Source organism: Ictidomys tridecemlineatus, chromosome 3 (genome assembly GCF_052094955.1).
Source record: "Ictidomys tridecemlineatus isolate mIctTri1 chromosome 3, mIctTri1.hap1, whole genome shotgun sequence".
NCBI classification, from domain to species: Eukaryota; Metazoa; Chordata; class Mammalia; order Rodentia; family Sciuridae; genus Ictidomys; species Ictidomys tridecemlineatus.
Window position 1 is genome coordinate 13952957 of NC_135479.1, and position 23063 is coordinate 13976019.

Genomic DNA, 23063 nt, shown 5'->3' on the forward strand with positions numbered 1-23063 from the left:
GCACTTTGCCATCCTCCTGGCTCAGCCTCCCAAGTAATCAGGATCATAGTGTGTACCACCACATACATACTTTTTTTTTTTTAATATATTTAGGTGGACACAATACCTTTATTTTATTTTTATGTGGTGCTGAGGATCGAACCCAGTGCCTCACGCATGGTAGGCAAACACTCTACCTCTGAGCCACAATCCCAGCCCAACACATACATACTTTTGCTTCATTGAGTTAATCTATATGATTTGCTAAAAAGTCTGTATTTCTGGCTGGGTGCAGTGGTACACTTCTGTAAATTCCAGAAAGCTAGGAGGCAATGGCAGGAGGATCACAGGTTCAAGCCAGCCTCAGCAACTTTGTGTGACCCTTAGCAATTTAGTGAGACTCTGCCTCAAAAAAACAACAACAACAAAAACAAACTTAATTGAAGTAGAGGACTGGTGATGAAACCTAGTGTTAAAGCACTGTAGGGTTCAATTCCTGGTACCAAAACAAAACAAAACAAATAACTATATATTTCTGTTCTTGGTTCAAGAATATTATGTTAAATGTAACTTGAAAATTTTTACTTAATGTTATTACTGACTTGTATGTTGTTGGAGTTCTTTTGTATTCATGCTTTATAATTTTAGTTTTCCTCAGTGTAACTATCAGCTTGTTTATTCTCTTTTCTGTTGCTGTGAATTTGTGTTGTGTTCTACTGAGGCATGCTTTTAAAACTCAAGCCACCATGTCATACCAATCCCACATATGTCACTAAAGAATTAAAGAATATGGACATTTTCTTACATAGTTACTGTGTCATTATCATTTTAATAAAGCTAACAGTTCCTTTATATCACCTAATATCCTATCCATGTTCAGATTTTTTCACTTAATTTTTTTCCCCAAACATTTGATGTGTTTGCAAATAAGGTGGTTCACACATCACATGACATGACATTTGGTTTTCCTCTGTGTCTCTTGGTGTACAGCACTTTCTCCTTTCCTGACTTTTTGTTTCTACATGCTATTGAACTTGTTAATGAATTCCAGTCTATCCTATGGATTGTTCCACATTCAGAATTTGTTTATTTCTTTTCTAATTTTGTTTTTAATTTGTTCTAAAGTCTTGATTCAGTTTAGTTTCAACTGTTCTTGGCATGCATATTTCACAAGCAACGTGTTGGGAATTTTGTATTGGATCAAATGGCTCATGATGCCTGGTTGTGCTTTAAGAAATGGTAAAATTGATCAGTGAGTTGATGTAATGAGATTCTGAAGTTCTCTGTTAATTTCTAATTCAGTGGTTATCTTTCCAGAATCATTTATCTATTTGGAGGCTATAATATGGATCTTAATTCTATAATTTATTTCTGTATTTTTTAAACTGAAATTCTCACATAAAGAAAGATAAATAATTTTTCTGTAAAGAATATGCAGGCTGTTTGATTACACTGAAACATTGCTAGAACAGGAATAGTGGAATAGTGGAATAAATGCTTAGGGTTTTTTTGTGTGTTTTTTTTTGGGAACTGGGGATTGTTCTTAGGGTCTCTCTACCACTGAGCTTCATCTCCAGCCCCCCCCCCCCGTTTTTTTAGCTGAGGCAGAAAACCTTAGAGGCAAATGATCTGGTTTAATCCTCGCTAATTTGCTGAGACTGGCCTCAAATTTATAATCCTCCTGCCTCAACCTCCAGACTTGCTAGGATTACAAGCGCATTGCACCTGCCTAGTTGTTTCTCTTAATTGTTGTTTTCAGAATTCGGAGTTGATGTTTCCTTTGTCTTCAGTGGTCATTCATGAGTTAGGGTCTTCTCTATTTTTGAAGTATCAGTTTAAATTTACAAGTTTTTTTTTTTTAAATATATTTAGGTTGTTTCATTCACTTGCAGTTGTCATTCATTTTGTATCTGTTCAACCGTGAAAGCCTCTTCATATTGACTTTTACCATTCATGACATCTTAGATGGTTTCTTGACTTTTTGGTAAAGTAAGATGTTTGAGACTTGTCTTACAGGGTTCCTGTCCTTGACCAGGGAACTCCCCCGCCTGCCCCGCCCTGCCCCAAGAAGTTTTGGTTCCTTTGGTGGGGACGGATATTCATGACCTCAGTTCAGACCGAGGGGTACTTTTTGTTATTAGGCTGTCATTTGCTCTGTGCTTGTATGGTGAGTGTTAATAGGAAATGCACTGAGAGTGGAAAATATTTTTGAAAAGAAAAGGACCATCAGTCTAAATTGATATTTCAAATTTCCCTTCTACTTAGTTGGTTTTTACACATGTAGCTCTTTCCCCTTACGTGAAAAGTCTTAATTCCTAAATTTACTAACTCATTTACATATTTTTATAGAGAATATATGCTAATGTGCATTAATAATAGTAAGGGGAAATGATTTTATATATAGCTGTGTTTTCATAAAACCAATATTGCTGTTAATAGGAAATATCCCAAGTGGCTTTTAATTTTTTGGTACTAGAGATGAAACCCAGGGGCACTTTACCACTGAGCTATGTCCCAAGGCCTTTTAAATTTTTTTTTTTCTTTTTTGAGACAAGATCTCAAAGTTCTTGCTAAGTTGCTGAGACTGGCCTTGACCTGCCTCAGCCTCCTGAGTTGCTGGGATTTCAGGCGTTCTTCACTGCACCTAGTTGTTTTTTATTTTGAGACAGCATCTTGCTAAATTGCTTAGGCCGGCCTAAATACCTGGGATTGCAGGTTTATACCACTATGCCAAACATTGAAAGTTTCCCCATCTTACAAAAGTTAACATACTGTAAATACTATGCCGCACCTTTCTTTTTCACATTTAACCTTGGAGATCATTTCAGTTGTGAATATAGTGTTCTTCCTTGCTCTTTGCTAAGGTGCTTGGTAGTTCTTTGTACTCTTTTATTGAACCACTGATGGACATTTTGCTTTTGGCATTTTGCTATTATAAATAATGATTCACTGAATAGTTCTACAGCTAAGTAATTAAGATTTTTTGCAGTACTTTTCTGCACATGGATTGTTAGGTTAAGAGTAAATAAGTGTGCTGGGAGTGGATGCACACAACTGTAATCCCAGCAATTGAGGCTTAAACAGAATAGCAAGTTCCATGCTAGCCTTGACAACTTAGTGAGACCCTCTAATAGAAAGGGCTGGGATATAGTTGCCAGTACAGCACACCTGGGGTTCAGCCCTTACAAAGCTAAAACAGTAGCTGGGCACGGTGGTGCACGGCCGTAATCCCAGTGGCTGGGGAGACTAAGACAGAGGATCTTGAGTTCAAAACCAGCCTCAGCAATTTAGCAAGCCCCTAAACAACTCGGTGAGATCCTGTCTCTAAAAAAAAAGTACAAAAAAGGGCTGGGGATGTGGCTCAGTGATTGAATGCCCCTGGGTTCAACCCCCCAGTACCAAAAAGGGGGAGAGAGTGAGAGTGAAGAGTGGAGATTGAGAGAGAGAGAGAGAGAGAGAGAGAGAGAGAGAGAGAGAGAGAATGTCTGTGTAGTTTCCCTTTTCTGCTGTTACCTGTTTTCTACACTTGCAGCATCGTGGGCAGTGAGTGGGACCCAGCTCCTTTCCACCTGAGGGGTTGATTTCTTCTAGGCTTATAACTACTTAAGTTTGTTTGTTTGTTCCTGCCTCTGGGTACTGCCTCTCTCCATATATTTTTATTTTGCGCTTCTCTTAGCCCGAATTAAGTGAGCATTCTTCAAGTTTAAAGGCTGTTCTCATTTCTTTTTTGATTATTCTTAGATATTTCTCTTTTCTGTCGGGTTGTTGGTTTTTTTCCCTGAAAAAAATTTTAGGAGGTCATTATACATTCAAGAAAGTCATTATGACGTCCTGTCAACCACCTTTTACTTTAGCTAGTTTAAAAACCAGCTAAAGACCAGCTATTGGCAAATGTGAATGCAGAGGGAGACTATTAATTTCTGAACTGCTCAGGAAAGACTTGGGCTTTCAGTTTGTGGTTGTGTTAATTTTGATGCACTTTTAGGAATCAAACTCTTAGTTTAGTGGTAACGGTTAAGTTGTTATGGAAAGTGAATCACCTATAGGCGTTACCTGAGGATGTAGAGCTCAGACAGAAAAACTTAGAGGCAAATGATCTGGTTTAAATCTCTTTCTGGTATGATGTAATACTTTTGAAAAGTAAAAATATAAATTTCAGATTTTGAGATAATATCTCAGCAAAACCACTTTTGCTGTATCTGGTGTACATAAGTTATGCAGAGTAGTTATATCAGTTGTTTTTTTTCCTTCAGCTCTGGGGTATCTGACAGATTGTCTGCCTTGCACTATAGACTGAAATGGTCAGAGTCCATGAGTTAATAGACTGGTAGACTAAAAAAAAAAATAACTCATAGGGTGGTGCTTACCAATTTCTTTTCATACAGTGCATTATTCATACATGATCAGCTTAAAAAAAAATAAAGCTTTGTAATGAAATCCTAAAAGTTAAATGCCTTTTCTGACAACTAGTTATTTTTTGTGATTTCCAATTTAAAAATCAGATATTCTATTTTTCTAGAAGAATCTAACAAGACATGTGACAGCAGTAACACTAGTGCTACCACTACCTCCATCCAGCCTAATCTGGAAAACAGTAACAGCAGCAGTGAACTAAATTCTTCCCAGAGTGAATCTGCTAAGGCAGCTGATGATCCTGAAAATGGAGAAAGAGAATCCCATACACCTGTCTCTATTCAGGAAGAGATAGGTAAGAATATACACCATCCATTAAAGGGACTTTTTTTTTTTTTTTAAACATTTTTCAGTTTTTTAGAATAAAAGTTTACTGGGGGTGGGATGATTAAAATTTTTCTTTACCCTTTTTGTTTTCCTTTTTCTTTTCTTTCTTTTTTTTTTAAATTTTTTTAAAAATTTTAAACACAGATAGCCCTGTTATTAAAAAAAAAAAAAAAAAAAAAAACCAGAAAATCAAGCTGGGTGTGGTGGTGCACACCTGTAATCCCAGCTACTCAGAGGCTGAGGCAGGAGAATCAGGAGTTCAAGGCCAGCCTGGCATTGTTGTGAGACCCTGTCTCAAAACAAAAAACACACAAAGGAATAAAATAGAAGCCCTTTTTGTACCCTTTTTCCAAGTGTAACCACCATCAACAACTTGACATGTATCATTTTAGGTCTTTCTCTCTGCAGTTACATTCATATTTGTATGTTTACAAAGTTTTTTTTTTTTGTTTTTGTTTTTCACACAAATGGGATCATTCTGCTTATATAATTCTGCATCTTGTTTTTTTCACTCAGGAACACATATGATAGGATCTTTTCATTTAAAATGCATTCTTTTTAACTGCTGCATGATGTTTGATTATTATAAATTGTGGTGCTTTTTTTTTTTTTTAAACATTCTCAGCATTTGTCTTTGTGTACTTGGGCAAGTATATCTGGCAATATAGAAATGGAATTGTTTGTCAAATGGCAGGCATATTTTTAAAATAGTGATAGCCACTGCTTAATTGTATATCGAAAGGAATTTATACCTATAATTCACACATCTGTTTTTTTCCTCATCCTTGAATCTTAAATTTGATATCATCAATTCTATATTTTTGTCAACAGTAAAATGTGTTTTATTTTAAAATTTGCTTATCCTTCCTTATTAATATGGTTGAATTTCACATGTGTGTTGAACTTTCTGTGACGTGACTAGTCTTTTTGATCACTTTTTCCTATTGAATTTTGATATTTTTCCTTAGTGAGTTTTAGGAATGCTTTACATATTATGGGTATTAATCTTTGATTTTTACATATATATTTATAGAGTAGTTTCTCATTTTAAACTCTGCTATATGGTCATCCAGGAATTTTTACATTTTTATGTTGTTAAATTTACCAGTCTTTGGTATTTCTCTGAATTTTATGTCTTATCAAGGAAGAATATACATGTACCTTACAGCCAATTTCTCATGACACTTCTATAACTTTGTTTTTAATCTATATAGAATATAATTTTGTATATTGTAGAAGGTGAAAAATGTGTTTTATTTAGGACATTTTCAATTGCAAATGATCAAACCAGTTTAAACTAGCTTACTTGAAGAGAAATTTAATTAGTTTATGTAATTGGAATGCCTGAGCCATCATCAGGCATAACTGGACTCCCAGGTATAATGACTCTTTCTGTCTTCCTCTCTTTCTTTCTCACCTTTTGGATCTACATATGTTTGTTTGTTAATTTCATTCTCTCCTAATACAAACAGGCTTTTTCCAAGTGGCAGGGAAGATGGCACCAGCAATTTGTATTCCTATCTTTCCAAGCAAGGTCTGTGACCCAAAGACAAGGCCCCTACTCCTGCTCCAAATCAAAAGTCCTTGAGGAAGGAATTTGAGTGGCCTATCTTGGATCATATTGTTCCCACCCCTGTGGCCAGGGCAGGCAAGGTATTATGATTGATGGCTCCAGCAAAAGTATGTGATTGGAGTGGGGTAGGAAATGGTTTTCCAAAGAAAGAGGGGTGCTGTAAAGATAGAACACAGTAAACACCTGCACCTCCACCCTGTGGTAGCTTAGCACATGCATGTTTACTCACATTTATTCCAGACATACAGTTCAAAAATACCTCTGCCTAACACAATACAAAAATCTCACCCATAACTGAAAACTTCCAAAAACCTCTGTCCCACAGTTATATTCAGCAATTGTAATTGTATCTTGATCCAAATCTAGGATTTCTCTGCTGTGCATTAATTTTGACAGTCTTGAGTCAAATTATCTTGATTTTGCAGTCTTAAGTCAAATTATAAATTCATCTGGTCTAGCATTCATTATCCTGATAGTGGAGGGTGCTCTTCAGTAAATCTAGGAGGATGAATATGCATGAGAGGTGAGAAGTCTATGGGAAGATTCTCCTTCTGGAGGCCGTTCTGTTGTAGCAGCCTTAATCCTGCTGGTTTTTTGTTTTGTTTTGTTTTTTTAACTAGGAATGGATTTCTTTAGGATTCAACAGTCATATACTTCAATTTGGCAGGTTTGGAGTTTTTTCTGGCAATAGTACTCTGTTACAGATCCATAGGTACTCTGCTGATACCTTATTATTGATAATTAATGATAAGGTGTCATGGTCCCTGAAGGTGAACCCCTTTACTTCCTTATTTTGCCTGGTTGATAGGCCAATAGCCCTAGCCCTCAGGTGAATAGAGTCTGGCTAGGCTTTTGCCTCCTGGCATCATTAAACAATGAACAATGAACCTTGGAGACTGGGGGAGAGGAGATCTGTCCTTTGCCACAAGCTTCATTGGAATGACTCACTCCTTTATAATAGGAAGAATATGGCCCTGGGCACAGTGTGTTGGGTAAGGACCTCTCCTGTCAGCCTTGTTCCCTTTGCTCCTTCAGGTCTTCCCCTAGGGGTCAGTCATCTCCTTCAAAGCAAGCGGCAAAGTATTGATGCTGAGTAATATTGAATCGTTGGCTCTAGGAGGAGCTTCCTTTCAAAAGCTCTGTGCCAGTCATTCCTTTTCTCTTTCTGGGAAGTCCAGTGCAGACCAAATGATGTAAACAAGGTCTTTATTATAGGGTTTTATAGATAGACCTCGGAAGTAGCCACCATAGCTCAGCATCTTGGTGTAGAACTCCAATAGGGCTAGAGTAGTGATTTGAGAACCGAGGGAAGACTAATGGTCTTACCAGCTACGTGTGGCTGCCACACATTCAGGGTTACCAACTTTCCAGTCTTACAGCAGAAGATAACTTAGTTTCTTCACTCCATCTTGATTTAGTCAGTGCCAAATTTTGGAGCCAAAATCTTAAAATACTCCTCTGTATTATTTAGGACTTGCTGGTTTTGACAGAAACCCATCAAACTTGCTTAAAACAAGAAGGGAATTTTATTGGCACAGTTTGGTAGTTAGCAGGTCCAGGGCTGCTGGCAGACTCAAGTATGTTAGGATCTAAATAGCTAAGATTATCATGGTCTTCTCTCAGTTTTCCCTTTTCATATTTTCCTATTTCTTCTCTGGTGGGCTTATTGTTTCCTACCAGTGTCAATTTTTTTTCCATGTTGTAAGAGTAAAATTAGCCCCTAATTTAAACCCTTCCAGCTCACAAAAAGAAAAAACAGAGAACCTTTCTCCATCTCCAGATTGAAAGAACTGGAGTAGAATGCTGATTGGCTGGACCACATGGCCAGTTCCTGGGACAGTCACTGTGGCCAGGTAGTGGTGTGATCTGGCTGGCCAGGCCGGGTCTGTTGTTCAACCCAAAGAAGCAAGATACTTGATTCATAGCCCTGGCTGAATCATGATTAAAGTGGGGAAGAAAGCATTCCCCCAAAGGAAAGAAGCAGTGTGGAACAGACTAAATAAATGAACAAGTGTTTGCCAAACTGTCTTAACCTTTTTTTCCCCTCAAATGCACAGCAATTTTTCCGATTCTGTCTTTGTCTCTTCTTACTTAAAATGCCATCTTTAGAATATATTATGTGGTGAATTCTTGTCCTTTTAATTGCCAGTGCCACACTTTCCTAATTTTAAAAAAATCTTTAAATTAGAAAATTTGTATCTTATTCAGTTGTCTGGCTTACGTGGAAATTAGACCATGATGCAGTAATTTTAATACACAGAGAAATATTCAGCCAAAGTGAAATTACATAGATACACAAAGCAGAAATTGCTCCTGGGCAGTTTAGTTTATCACTTTAAATTTTTACTATGAAAATGTTGAGAGGTTTTTGTATATTAAGAAAACTAATTTAGTTGATTTTTATAATAATAAGCTTACATATGTAGCAGTGAGAAAAAAAGTCACTTGGTATTTCTAAACTCAAAACTATTAGGCATTCAAATAAAATTTCCTTGAAAATCTTTCTAAAATTAATTGTATCCTTTTAATATAGGAATCCATATTGAACATATAAAGCAACATTTTGTTAGTGTGCATTTTGTGTCATTATGTTTGTTACTTGTAAATTTTGTAGCGGCCCCTTCTGTGTTCTAATAGATGAGTTTCCAAACAGGTAACCTTGCACATTTATATTTTCTTTAAAATAATAAATGATTCTCAGTAAAGGTCTGACATGTTTTCTTTTAAGTACACTAAAGAATTAGTGACATTTGCTTTGACTAGTCAAGGACTTTATCTGTCTACTTTCTGGATCTTAGATGTACACCACATATGAGTTTTGGATGAGGCGTTGTTCTTATACTTACGTCAGCAATTACTTTGTGGCTTTTTCATTGATAACAGGTGACTTTAGATCAGAGAAATCTAATGGGGAAATGAGTGAGTCTCTTGGAGCTGGAAGAGGAGCGTCTGGTTCCACTCGCATTATCACCAGATTACGGAATCCAGACAGCAAACTGAGTCAGCTGAAGAGCCAGCAGGTGGCAGCCGCAGCACATGAAGCAAATAAATTGTTTAAGGAGGGCAAAGAGGTATGTTCTTTCTATTTAAAACAAAAATCTCTGGAGTATGAATAATTGTAGTTATTATACCTTAAAAGTATATAGGCTTATAGATCTGCTTTTGAATTAGATTTTCACCATTTTCAAGAGTGTAGTAGGTAACAAGTATAAAAGCATTAGGATTTTATTACGGTAAGTATATTTGCACACCCAAATTTATTTCATGCATAAAAATGCTATAAGAGGGTGATACCAGATGATCACTTTTTTGTATGTAATTCTAAAGAAATTAAAGTCTTTTACGCACATGATATGTGAGGGCTTTACTGAAGAGCTTTAGATTATTTACAATCACTTCAGGTGAGCTGTAGCTACAGGACAGGACATACCTAACCAAAAGCAGAATACAGTACATAGGATAGACAACATCCCAGCTTTGGTTATGAACAATGGGATCAAAGATGGGACTCAGTATCTCTGCCCCCACCTACTTGTGGTGACAGAACAGGGAACAAACTGTGTCTCCTAGATTTGAGAATTATTTGTAGATAAGCTAGAATAGACAAATGCTCTTCCTCTTTTTTTCTTTTTTAACATCATAGCAGTTGCTTTCAAGCAGTAAGTTTCAAAGTTCTTTTTGACCCTGACCCTTAGTAAAATAAATGTTTTTTTCTTTTCTTTTCTTTCTTTCTTTTTTTTTTTTGGTGATGCTGAGGATTGAACCCAGGGATTTGTGCATGCAAGGCAAGCACTCTACCAACTGAGCTAAATCCCCAGCCCATAAATTTTTTTTCTAGCAACTCAATACATCTAAAAGCTTTCTGAGGTAGTATTTTTCTTACAATGACAAAAGCACTCTGATATTTTTTTCTTGTAGTTTAGTGCATTTATTATATTTTATTAAAATTTAAATGAGATCGACCATTTGGTTCATGATACACTGAAAGATTGGAATCAACTTTTTTTTTTCCCCCCTTCCCTTGTGGTGCTGGGAGTCAAACTTGGGTCTTGTGCGTGCTAGGCAAGCACTCTACCAACTGAGCTACACCCCAACCTGGGGATCAACTGCTTTTTCTTTTTTCTTTTTTCAGTGCAAGGGATCACACCCCAGGCCTCCCATATGCTACTGCAGTGAAATCAACTTTTTGAAACACTATTTTAAATTATCCATAGACCTTTTCTATTAAGACTGGAATGATTAAAAAAAAAATACACTAGAAAAGATATTTTTTGGAGAATGTATTTTAGATGTTAATAAATGTAATGCCTCTCTAAAGTAATGTTATAAATTTGATATTATGGTAGATGAATGATTTAACCTACAGTTTCATGTGCATATTTGAGATCACAAAAGTACTCACTAGTGTCTAGCACACACTTAATAAATGTTAGTTTTCTTTTCATGGGTATATATCTTGGTTATTTGATCGTAAATTATTGGCTTTCACTTTTAGCTTTTAAACTTAAGCAGTTCAATCATAAGAGGCACCTTAACTCATTAAAATATTTCATTACACTTATTAAAAGGCAGTTGACAAGACAAAATTTGCATCTCTGCTGTGAATAACGAAGTTTTTAAAATTTTCTTGGTCAGGTACTAGTAGTTAACTCTCAAGGAGAAATTTCACGATTGAGCACCAAAAAGGAAGTGGTCATGAAAGGAAATATCAACAATTATTTCAAATTGGGTCAAGAAGGGAAGTATCGCGTCTACCACAATCAGTACTCCACCAATTCATTTGCTTTGAATAAGCACCAGCACAGGGAAGACCATGATAAGAGAAGGCATCTTGCACATAAGTTCTGTCTGACTCCAGCAGGAGAGTTCAAATGGAATGGTTCTGTCCATGGGTCCAAAGTTCTTACCATATCTACTCTGAGACTGACCATCACCCAATTAGAAAACAACATACCTTCATCTTTTCTTCATCCCAATTGGGCTTCACACAGGTAAAGATACTAAGGTTAATTTTTTACTATAAATTACAAAACACTTTTAAAGTGATTGCTGTACCTTAAAATGTCATTGCCAGAGAATTAAATGAAGTCGGTTTGGTCAGACAGTAAGGAAGCTAGAGGCATGAGTGTACTTGTAACTTGCTGAATCAGCACTAGCATTTGGATGATTTTTTAGGAACCAGTCTTTATCCCTAGAAATCAAGTGGAGTCCAGTCATTTCTGGTGGAGGCCATCAAGTCCAGAACATTGTAGAAGGACAAAGAATTGTGAGGACTAAATGATCTGAAATTCCTTCTAATGCTTAAAATCTGATTCTGTGAGCTTGAAACTTCCATTTGTAGTATGTTTTTATCTCCACCTTGAAACCTTACTCACATGCACTGTAAGATGGAGTCACCATAAATTATGCTTTTAACTTGAAGATCAACCAAATGAAATAATTTTTCTTCTGAAATATAGGGCAAATTGGATCAAGGCAGTTCAGATGTGTAGCAAACCCAGAGAATTTGCATTGGCTTTAGCTATTTTGGAATGTGCAGTTAAACCAGTTGTGATGCTACCAATATGGCGGGAATCCTTAGGACATACCAGGTGAGTGAACTCTGACCCTCGTGAATGATGAATATTGGATATTGTTCTGGAAGTACTTATTGATTAAGAATGAAGGTCATGTGGTTAAGAGTCTTACTAAAGATGTCACACTTCTTGGCCTCCGTTAGTTCTTATTTGAGATACAGGATTGTAATAAAGATCAAAAGAGATCACATATGGAATTAAAAATTTTTAAAAAATACTTTCATTCATTTATTTATTTTTATGTGGTGCTGAAGATTGAACCCAGTGCCTCATACATGGAAGGCAAGCACTCTGCCACTGAGCCACAATGCCAGCCCAAATTATAAATAGTTTTTTAAAGTAAAAAGTATTTTTTTTAATAGGAAGAACATTCATGTTTTTTGAGTATCTGTTCTAGAATGTTCCAGTTACTGTGCTAAGGATCTACCTTATACCCTTTTTTAGACTTGAATGACTGAAAATCTTATAGCTTCCAAGTAGACCCAAAACTGTGTGACTTGGATAGATAAATTCTGAAACTTGAATCTGTTTAGCACAGATAGACTTACTCAGAACAAAACTTTAGTCTTCAGAAGGTGATTACAAATTTAATATATACTTTTTATAAATATAAAATATATATTTTTTGCATTAAAAATGCAAATATTATTCAAGAGTATAATAAAAAAATAAGAATCATTCTACCTTCCCCATTCCTCTATAGAGTTCATGTAATTTTTATTTTTTGTGGTAGTGGGGATTGAACACTGAGCCATACCCCAGTCCCCCGCCTACCTTTTAAATTTTACTTTAAGAAAAAGTCTTGCTAAATTGTTGAGGCTGGCCTTGAAATTTTAATCCTTCTGCCTCAGCGTCCCAAATTGCTGGGATTACAAGTATGCTCCACTGTGTCCAGCACCCTATGATTTTTAAAATATAAATATGTTTTGCATTACTTTCTACATTTTTTGTATTTTATAATGAATCTGTTTTTAAGTAATTTTATACCTACTGAACATTTTCATCTGCCAAAAGCTGCTTCCAGTTTTTTTTAGTGATTTGCCCACATAATCTTATTGCTGTTCCTGTCTTCCTCCTGCCTTTTTCCTTCCCATTTGGAATATAATTGCTGCTATTTGTAGCGTCCTCCACAAATGAATGGATTCAATTTTGCCTAGCAACTGAAAAACAAGGTTAAACTAAGGTGCTGCAGAATTGTGCACTATCGGACAGGAGAGATGAGTGGGTGGCATGCTTCTGCTGTACTGTTTCTAGCCCTCTTTTATCAAGGTTGAGCCAGGAAAGAGAGTAACTCAGAGGCAGTGCTCTCTGTTTCTGTTGCTCCTTCTTACATTTACCTTCAGCCTTTCCCCAAACTGTTCTCTAGAAAAGGTGACCATCCTGAAATTTGTGTTGGTGGACCCTGAAGCCACATCTCTAGTGACAGATCAAAGTTTCAAGAACTATGATAATTGTTACTAAGTAAACCTTCCATTATTAGATGTAGTTTAAAATCACTAAATCATACCTTTTACTTATTTTTTTTTTTCAAGTGCTGGATATTATAGTGGAAGATGGAATTCAGACTTTTTAATCCAGGTGTTTTTTTTTTTCCTCCTTGCTTTGTTAATACAAGTGACTGGTCTCAAAATGTTCTTTAGACTTATAAAATTATGCTCTGAATTGTATTAGTGTAAAATCTGGTAATATATATTTAATAATTATCATTTAATATAATATTAAGGGGAGATGAAATAGAATACTCTCAATTTCTTTGAAAATTAGGGACCATGATTTAAGAAAATTAGAAACTAATAACAGGACTTTTGGCAATGGTATGGTTAACTAAATAGGTAACAAATTTCTAAAACTGGATCCTTAAGAAATTCGAACTAATAAAAATTCGAACTAATAAAACGATTTTGAGGTGTGGTACTGAGGATTGACCCCAGGGGCATTTAACCCCTGGGCCACATCCTCAGCATATTTTCTATATTATTTAGAGACAGGGTCTTACTGAATTGCTAAGTGCCTCACTGAGTTGCTAAGGCTGGCTTTGAACTTGCAGCTCTCCTGCCTCAACCTCCCAGGTCGCTGGGATTACAGGCACGTGCCATTACGCCCAGCTCAAAAATATTTTTTATTGTGATAATTAATAAAAAGCTTTGAAAGCAGTCTAACAGTAATAATATTTTTAAAATATTCATAAATTATTGGGTTGGGGATATAGCTCAGTTGGTAGAGTTCTACCAACAAGGCCCTGGGTTCTAATCCACAACACCACAAAGACACACACACACCACCAAAAAAATAAAAAATAAAAATAAATTATCTTCGTGAAGAAAATTATGAAAATTTTTGTTGAGAAACATTAAATAATACAGAAAAAGTAGAAAACTTTCTCTTGTTTATGTACAGTGTCTTGACAACTTTAGGTTTTCTCCTATTAATATATAAATTAATTTAAAATAACATTAAACGTTTTAGTTGGGTTTTCTGTAGAACTGATGATACAAAAAAAAAAAGTGAAAAGGCAAATTTTAAAGACCAGGTGGGAGGGACTTGTTCTGCAAGGTAACTAGACTTCTTTTTTATTTTTTAAAATATATTTAAAAAATATATTTTTAGTTGTTCATAGACCTTTATTTTATTTATTTGAATATGGTTTTGAGAATTGAACCCAGTGCCTCACACATGGTAGGCAAGCTCTACCACTGAGCCACAATCCCAGCCCCCTACAAGACTTCTTTTAAAGCTATAATAATGCAGTGGTATAGACGCAAAGATAAACAGACCAATGGTACAGTATAAAAAGAGTCCAGAATCAGACCAACCCATACATGGAAATGTAACACACAATTGAAGTAGCATTTACAGAGGATGAATGTTCAGGGAAAGGTGAGGGGGCAACGAGTTATCCATGTTGGTGGAAAATTGGGTTCTGTGTTTTATACCACAAAGAAGTCAATTCCAGATGAGCAAATCTTAAATGTGAAAAAGCAAAACTTTAACAAAACTCCAAAGAGAAATTATAGAACATTTTCATTATAACCCTGGAAGAAACTCCCTGTTTGTTTCTCCCCGCCACCTCTTTCTTTTTCCCTTCTTCCTTTTTCCCTTCCTTCCTTGTTTTTATTTCCTGATACCCTTTCTTTCCTTCCATACTTATTCCTTTTCATGTTTTTTTTCCTCTCCTGACTCATTCATTATCTCCTGTGATATATATAAGGCAGATATTTCTTGAATTTACAAGCATGTTGCCAGATGAGAATGAGTGTGCAAGAGTGTGTATGTCTGTATACACTTCCTATGTTTAATAAATGATACAACTGTAAGATTCTGTGTAACATAAGGTGTAATGGATAATAATAAAAATGAAGCCACAGGAAGTGGTACATACATGTAACCCCAGCAATTTGGGAGGCTGAGGCAGGAGGATCATAAGTTCAAGGCCAGCATCAGCAACTTAGTAAGGCCCTAAGCAACTTAGCAAGACTCTGTCTTAGAAAGTAAAAAGGGCTGGAGATGTGGCTCACTGGTTAAGTGCTCTTGGGTTCAATCCCCAATTATGTCCCCCGTTCCCAGCCCCCCTCCCCCCCCCAAAAAAAGAACATCTGTGAATTAACCACCGAATTTAAAAATAAGGACATTACCATGATTGCATCTGGTTTTCACTCACATTATCTTATTTCTCCCGAGAAAACCACTGTTTTGGGGCAAGGGGAGGGGGTGATTGAACCTAGGGTCTTGTATATGCTCGGCAAGCACTCTACTGTTGAACTACATCCCTAGTTCTTTGTATTTTATTTTGAGACAGGGTGTTTCAAACTTGCTCTTGCTGGTTTCAAACTTGTGATCCTCCTGCATGAGCCCCCTAAGTAGGCAGGATTATAGGCATGGACCACCACACCAGCTAGATAACCACAACCTTAAAGTTTGTGTTTTATTATATGCTTCCTTTATAGTAGTAGCTTGTTTTTTGTTGGATTTGGGCTGCCTTGTAATAATGTATTATCCTAAAAGACTGGGTCATGGACTGGTTGAATATATTTTTGTTGTTTTATTGTAATTGGTAGTATCTACAATATATTAAAGAACTCTTACACTTCAATAATATGAAAAACATGAAGCCATTTAGTAGGGGGGAAAAAGACTAAAAATATAATTTACTCAAGAAGAGACACAAATAGCCAAGAAGGCTGAAAAGGTGCTTAACAATTTCATGGTAAGTTGGGAAATGCACATCAAAACATAGGCTACTGTTCCACATCCATCAAATTGTCAAACTTTTAAAGAAAGAGTATATTAAGAAAGAGGTGACATAAGAGAAGACAGCTCTAATACACTCTAATACACTCTAATACAGATCAGTAGTATAATGAGTGGTGTAAAAAGTTAAGTTTGGTGAAAAAGTTAATGCAATTCTTGTATTTAATATCATGGAGGAACTATATTACATGTTTACACAAGGACACATGTTAGATGAGTGTTCCTTAGAATTTTATACTTAATGGTAAAATTTGAAAATAATCCCCAAATAGCCATCATCAGGCAATTTTAAATTTTGACATTATCTTATAATGGATTACTATATACCAGCAAAAGTCAAATTAGAGCAACAATTGTAATGAAATTGGATCTGTAAATATGGAAGAAAGTGAAAAGAGTTCTTTCACTAAAAATATGTAGCAAAATGAAATTAAACCTCTATCTCTTACCCCTGAACAAATTAACTCAAAGTTGATCAAAGACTGAGGCACTAGAACAGAGACCCTGCGCCTAATAGAAGAAAAAATAAGTGCAAATCTTCGGTCTAGGATCTGACTTCCTTAACAAGACTCCTAAAGCACATGAAGTAAAATCAAGAATAAATAAATGGGATGGATTCAAATTAGAAAGCTTTTTAGCAAAGGAAATAATCAATAATGTGAGAGCCAACAGATTGGGAGAAAATCTTTACCACATGCACCTCCTATAAAGCATTAATTTCTAGGATATACAAAGAACTCAGAATACTTAACACCAAAAAATCAAATAACCTAATCAATAAATGGACCAAGGAACTGAACAGACACTTCACATAAGAAATATAGTCGATCAACAAATATATAGTGTTCAACATCTCTAGCAATTAGAGAAATGCATTTCATCTAATGAGATTTCACCTCACTCCTGTTAGAATGGCAGTCATCAAGAATATAGGTGACAATAAATGTTGGCGAGGATGTGGGGGAAAAGGTGCACTTGTACATTGCTGGTGGGACTGCAAATTGGTGCAACCACTTTGGAAAGCAGTATGGAGATTCCTCAGATAACTGGGAATGGAACCGCCTTTTGACCCAGCTATTGCACTCCTTGGTTTATACCCAAAGGACTTAAAATCAGCATACTACAGTAATGCAGCTACGTCAATGTTTATAGCAACTCAATTCACCATAGCCAAACTATGAAACCAGCCTAGGGTCCTTCAGTAGATGAATGGATAAAGAATATATGATATTTTCTTTATCCATTCAGTGGAATAATATTTAGTGGAATATTATTCAGCTTTTAAAAAAGTGAAATTATGGCATTTGCCAGTAAATGGATGGAGTTGCAGAATATCATACTAAGGAAAATAAGTCAGTCCCTAAAGACCAAAGGCCAATGTTTTCCTTAATATGCAGATGCTAATTCACAGTAAGACATGCAGGGTCAGGGTGGGGCACTAGAGAAGAATAACATTACTTTAGATTAGATGGAGGTTAGGAGAGGGGATGTAGGGATAGGAAAGATAGTAGAATAAAACAGACATTATTACTTAATGTATATATGCGACTGCCTGACCAATATGATTCTAAAACATGTACTCAGAAAAATGAAAAATTATCTGTGATGATATATCAAAGTGCATAAATGCATGCCATGTATAACTAAAACAAATGAAAAATTAATAAAAATACTTGTAGTTCGATATTATTTGTTTAAAGCGTGTATGCTAATATATTACAATATTATTGAGGGAATGTAGATATTTATGGTTAATGTTTTAAGAAATTCAAGGGCTGTGTGCTTGAAGCTTAAGAAATAATACTTAAGTAAAATATGATCAAGAAGTCATTATGAAAACTAAAACAATTTTGATTTGGATGTTAATGAAAGCTACATATATTGAAATTTGTAGGATGCAATTAAAAAGTTCCTAGAGGAAATTGGTTGTCCTCAGTGTTTGTATTTAAAAAAGAAAAACTGCAAATTAGTTAGTGAGGAATACATCTCAAAGAGGCAATGTAAAGGAAAGAAATGTTGAAAATAAGGACAGATTTAATGAAATAACAAACATACATACCTTAGATGTATAAAATTATAATTCACAAACTTCTGATGAGATTATTAAGGAAAATAAAAAAGGAAAGCCAGAAAACTCAAATGACTGATATCAAGAATAAAGAAAGGAACTTATTAACCAATATTTCTGATTCTCTAGTACTAGCACTGGGGATTTTAAAGCTCTTACAGGTCCCCTGACAAAATAGCCAGGCTTCCTACATTCATAGAGAAAGCAGTCACCTTGGTTTACTTGAGGTTGGAGGGGGAGTAGGAAAGGAGATGCTATGGTGATCTGTCTTTTGACAGTAGGTTATGGACCACACTTAGAAAAAGGATTTCTGGTTATATTACTGCATCTGTGATTGTTTAATTGTTTGAAATTCAGGAATCAGAAAATTTTAAAGTTTTATACCGAAATAGAAAATGAGGGGAATCTTGTAGATCATAATTTCTATTAGCATATAAAATGACAAACTATGGTGCATACCTGTAATTCTAGTGACTTGGGAGGCTGAGGTAGAAGAATTGCAGATTGCAATTTAGTAAGACACTGTCTCAAAATAAAAAGAGTTGGGGACTCATGATGTAACTTGGTTGTAAAGTATCCCTAGGTTCAAAACTCAATACTCACCTCCCAAAAAAAGATAAGAAAAAAACTTGATAAAAAGAAGTAGGCAGGGGCTGGGATTATAGCTCAGTGGTAGAACACTTGCTTAGCATGTGTGAGGCACTGGGTTGAATCTGCAGCACCACATACATACATACATAAATAAATAAATAATTTTAAAAAAAGACAAATAGAAAATTATGGCCCTGTTTCCTTTATTAATATTTATCAGTGATGAATAACTAATAAATAGATGTGTACATAGGAAATCTTAAATAAAATATTAGCAAATATACTCAGGAAGAAATTAAAAGAATAGAAACCTGGATTCTTTCTAGGCATGGTTAACGTGGTCTAATATTAGATTAATATTTAAGAAGTCAAAGAAAGAAAAATTTATGATCAGTTCATTAGATGCCAGAAAAGTTTTGGTTTTCTCAGTTCATTATCAATTATTGTTGTTTTTTAAAGCTTAAATAATAATATGAAGTCTTTTTTTTTTTTTTTTAATGGTAAAGATTTATTTCAAACAAACCATTTTCCTTCTCTCTGCAACCTTTGAAGCCTTCCCCTTATGGTGGAACAAAATAAAGATGCCTATTACTATATGTCTTTTTAAATTTTCATTTTTTGATTCATGTAGATGGATAGCATGCCTTTTTATTTTTTTGTTTTCATGTGGTGCTAAGGATTGACCCCAGTGCCTCACATGTGCTAGGCAAGCGCTGTGCCACTGAGCTACAGCCCCAGTGCCCTCCCACACACCCCTTTCAATTCTCATTTATTTATTTATTTGTTTGTTTGTTTATTTTTTGTGGTGCTGGGGATTGAACCAAGAACCTTGTATATGCAGGACAAGCATTCTACCAACTGAGCTACATCCCCAGCCCCTTTTCTATATTTTGACTTTAACTAAAAACAATAGCCAATGCAAGTTGCCAAGAGATATATGTAAACATTGCCAAGATATAGGCTCAGTTATTATAATCTAATTATGTACTTAGGAAATCCCCTCATGGCTGAAATTCTATCAGAAACAATATGAAAATTAAATAAGATTTGTGGCATACTAAATAAAAAGCTTTCATGTAAACAAACAATAACCATGTAAAAAACACCAGGGGCCTTACTTCTTCTGAGTTAAAATAGCAAATTAGATTTAATTCTGTTCCTCTCTGACTTCCATCAAAGTGGGCAAAGGGGTGATAATGGACCTGTTTTGCACTGCAGCCGGCCAGGTACCGTGATTGTGGTGGGCCCTGTGTCTTCCTGGACATGCTCATAACCCTGCCCTCTAACTCACCAAAAAAGCTCTTATTTTTGTTGAAGCAACAGACAGACTGTGTGACACAGAAAGAAGGTCATATTTTATTGGGAAATCTTTGTAGTGATAGTATTTCTCTTGCTCATGCAGCTAGTTTTATGCTTGCTACTGAGTTTTCAAAAGCCAAACTTTTTCACTATTTGGGATATACACATAGGTAGTAAAACCGAGAGGAGATAAACAAGGGAATATTTAACACAAAAGTTGAAGTAGTAATTGCCAAGGGTTAGGAAACACAAGCTTTTGATACATTGCTTATTGGTAAAGTTCAATTTTTTAACTTTGTTTGTTGCATTTTATATATTTAAAAAATCTTGCGTGAAAAGATGCCAGCAATAACCAATAAAGCTGCCAAACTCCTAGGAATAAATATTCAGGACTTGCATAAAACAATCCTTAAAACTTGACTAAAGTCTTAAAGAATACTTTGCCTTGGGAAGAGGATTTGCCCTCCTGAGATTGTGGGAGGCTTGACCAAAATGATATTAATAGTTCATCTAGAAAAATTAATATGTAAGAATAGCCTTAGGGAAATGGATATTAAGAATAGGTGTTAGAGCATATTTTGAAACTAATCAAAATAATCCTGCTAAAGGAGGGGAGTGGAATAGATTAGGAAATTCAGAAACAGATTTAAATGCACGTGGGAATTTAGCAAGTGTTAGAAATCAAAGAGGGCATGTTTGGGGAAAATGTCACTTAGATCCTGCCTTAGCAAAAACGTTCAGATTGATGAAGATTTAAAAAAAAACAAAGAAAAAGAAAAAAGAAAAAAAAAAACCAAAACCCTAAAACAAAGAAAATTGCAATACAAAAGCATGGATTAATTTATATTTTTGTTGTGATACTTTCTTTTTAAACAGATAAAAACCCCAGATGGCATACAGGAGAAAAGTGGATACATGTATTTAAAATTCTGTGTGGAAAAATATTATAATCATATTCAAAAGACAGATGAAAAACTGAGGAAAAATATTTGCACCACAAATGGAAAATGTCCTTAATTGACAAAAGACCTTTTATAAATGAAAAGGACTAATAGTCCAGTACAGACAAGACAAAGGAATTGAACAGGCATTGTGCAGAAAAATAAATATGAAAGGCCAGTAGACATAAAAATGATTACTTCTCTCATAATTAAAGAACCATGGGATAGCATATTTTACTACTCAGTTGGGCTAACAATTTAGAAGGTTGATACTAACTCAGCTCGAATGGATGTGCGGGACAACAGGTTGTCCTTGTAATGAAAGGGAGGCTGGATTGCACAGTTCTGAGGAGCAGTTTGGCACTGTCTCAGCATGTTAAGTGCAAGAACTTCTGGTCTCAGCCATCCCATCACTAATGAACCTAGAGGGATATTCCCCAAGTTTACCATGAAAGATATGCTATAAAAAATGTTGTATGCAGTAGTTTTAGTATAATAACAGAACAGAATCCTGGGCACTGCATGGATACCAGGAGTGAAGTTGATGCTCAGTCCATTCCTTGGACTCAGTCCATTCCAGCTCTCGGATGACTGTGTGGATGAGGATGGACAGTCTGCCATCCAGTGCGTCTACCAGAATGGAGTGGCTGCTGAAGCCTGCATGTTACCAGTCTGATAGAACGTCCTTTCTGTGGCCTCCAGGCTACCAGTAGTGACAAAGATTTCTTCCTAACAAACAGGACTGAGGTCCTGCCAAGCTCCCCTGTGATTCTGCCTCTTCCCACAAGGATCATCTTGATAGCAGTGATTTTTTTTTTAACTGAAAAAAAGAATAGAATTTTCTCAGGGACAGTCAACATCACAGATTAGCTGTAATAACTATAATAAAATAAAGCTGTTTGTTATTAGCTATTTTAGCTATCACACTTAACAGCTTGCCTCAGTAAAGTGTAAATCATTTGAATTTGAGGATAGAAACCAAGAGCCCCAGAGTGTCATGGTGCTAGCATTTTCCACACAGTGCTGCATTCCAGGCCTCTCTCAGAAGATGGCTCAGTTATTATGTGGACCTGGCCTTTCAGAGGTGGAAGAAGCCAAGGTAACAAAAACTCTGGAAACTACTATTGGGTTCTGGCATTGGCACTCTAGGCATCCACCATACTATGCCTCTGGAGCTTGTTTCACTCCTGGTTCTGAGAGTGTTGGTGAATAGATGATATTTGAGTAGGTGAGTTAGTTGCTACTGAGAAACTACCACCTTTCCCCTCCAGCCATTATGTTAGGAGAACCTGGAGGGGCCTTATGGAGAATGTTCTCTATTGTAGTTGTGTGCAGTCAATAGTCATGAACTCTCAACATGGGAGAACTGAGGTCCTATGATCATAGGAACACAAAGACTTCTTAAAAAAGGAGAAGGAAGGAGGGCAGGGAGAAAAGGAAGAGAAATAGGGAATGTTTGATGTAAAATGAAGATAAAATGAATTCAGTTTTCCCTTCCTTCTTGCACCACTACACCAAGTTGACAAAGGCCTCTGTTCTTTCCCACGTAGGTGTGCATGAGAAATTTGCTTCCTCTGGTTTGATCGGGATAAAAAGTAGTTTTGCCACTGGAGCTCTTAGAGGCAGAAGCTCCTCTCTTTGTAGATTTTGGTTCATGTCTGTTTACGAGCAATATTCCCACTCATGAAAATCTAGACTAATCACCTAAATGTAGAATTCCACACAGGCCTGCACGTTACTGGTAGGTGCATAGGTGCCTGTTTTCTTGCCTGATAAAAGGGGGTGGCTGTGCCGTTTGTCTTATGATTGAGTTCATTGTGGACCTTCTTTCCTGATTCCTCCTGTCTTCCAAAAGGGGGCGCCCCATGGGCCCCTTTTTCTGTGGATATAGTAAACCAGAACTCTCTGTTAGTGGATCCTGTGAAGACTTTAAAATCTCCAGTGCTAGTTGATTAAAAACAAAAGCTTTTGGATTTGTTGGACTTTGTGGGAAGGAAAAAAACACTGAAAATATACTTTCATAGTGAACTAATTCAGTCAGATATAGT

The 23063-nt window shown here is 35.9% G+C and overlaps 1 protein-coding gene across 16 annotated transcripts in view; it reads left to right on the forward strand.

Moving 5' to 3' along the window:
- Bptf (bromodomain PHD finger transcription factor) overlaps nt 1-23063 on the forward strand; it is a 134404-nt gene that overhangs the window by 59312 nt on the left and 52029 nt on the right. For 10 of the 16 annotated variants that reach the window (XM_078041853.1, XM_078041851.1, XM_021728418.3 and 7 more), the window contains 4 exons: nt 4499-4687; nt 9176-9363; nt 10928-11283; nt 11752-11883. In XM_078041853.1, coding sequence (XP_077897979.1) covers nt 4499-4687; nt 9176-9363; nt 10928-11283; nt 11752-11883 — 865 coding nt within the window. The remainder of the gene's footprint in view (nt 1-4498; nt 4688-9175; nt 9364-10927; nt 11284-11751; nt 11884-23063) is intronic. The other 6 variants (XM_078041854.1, XM_078041858.1, XM_078041861.1 and 3 more) reach the window with 2 other exon arrangements.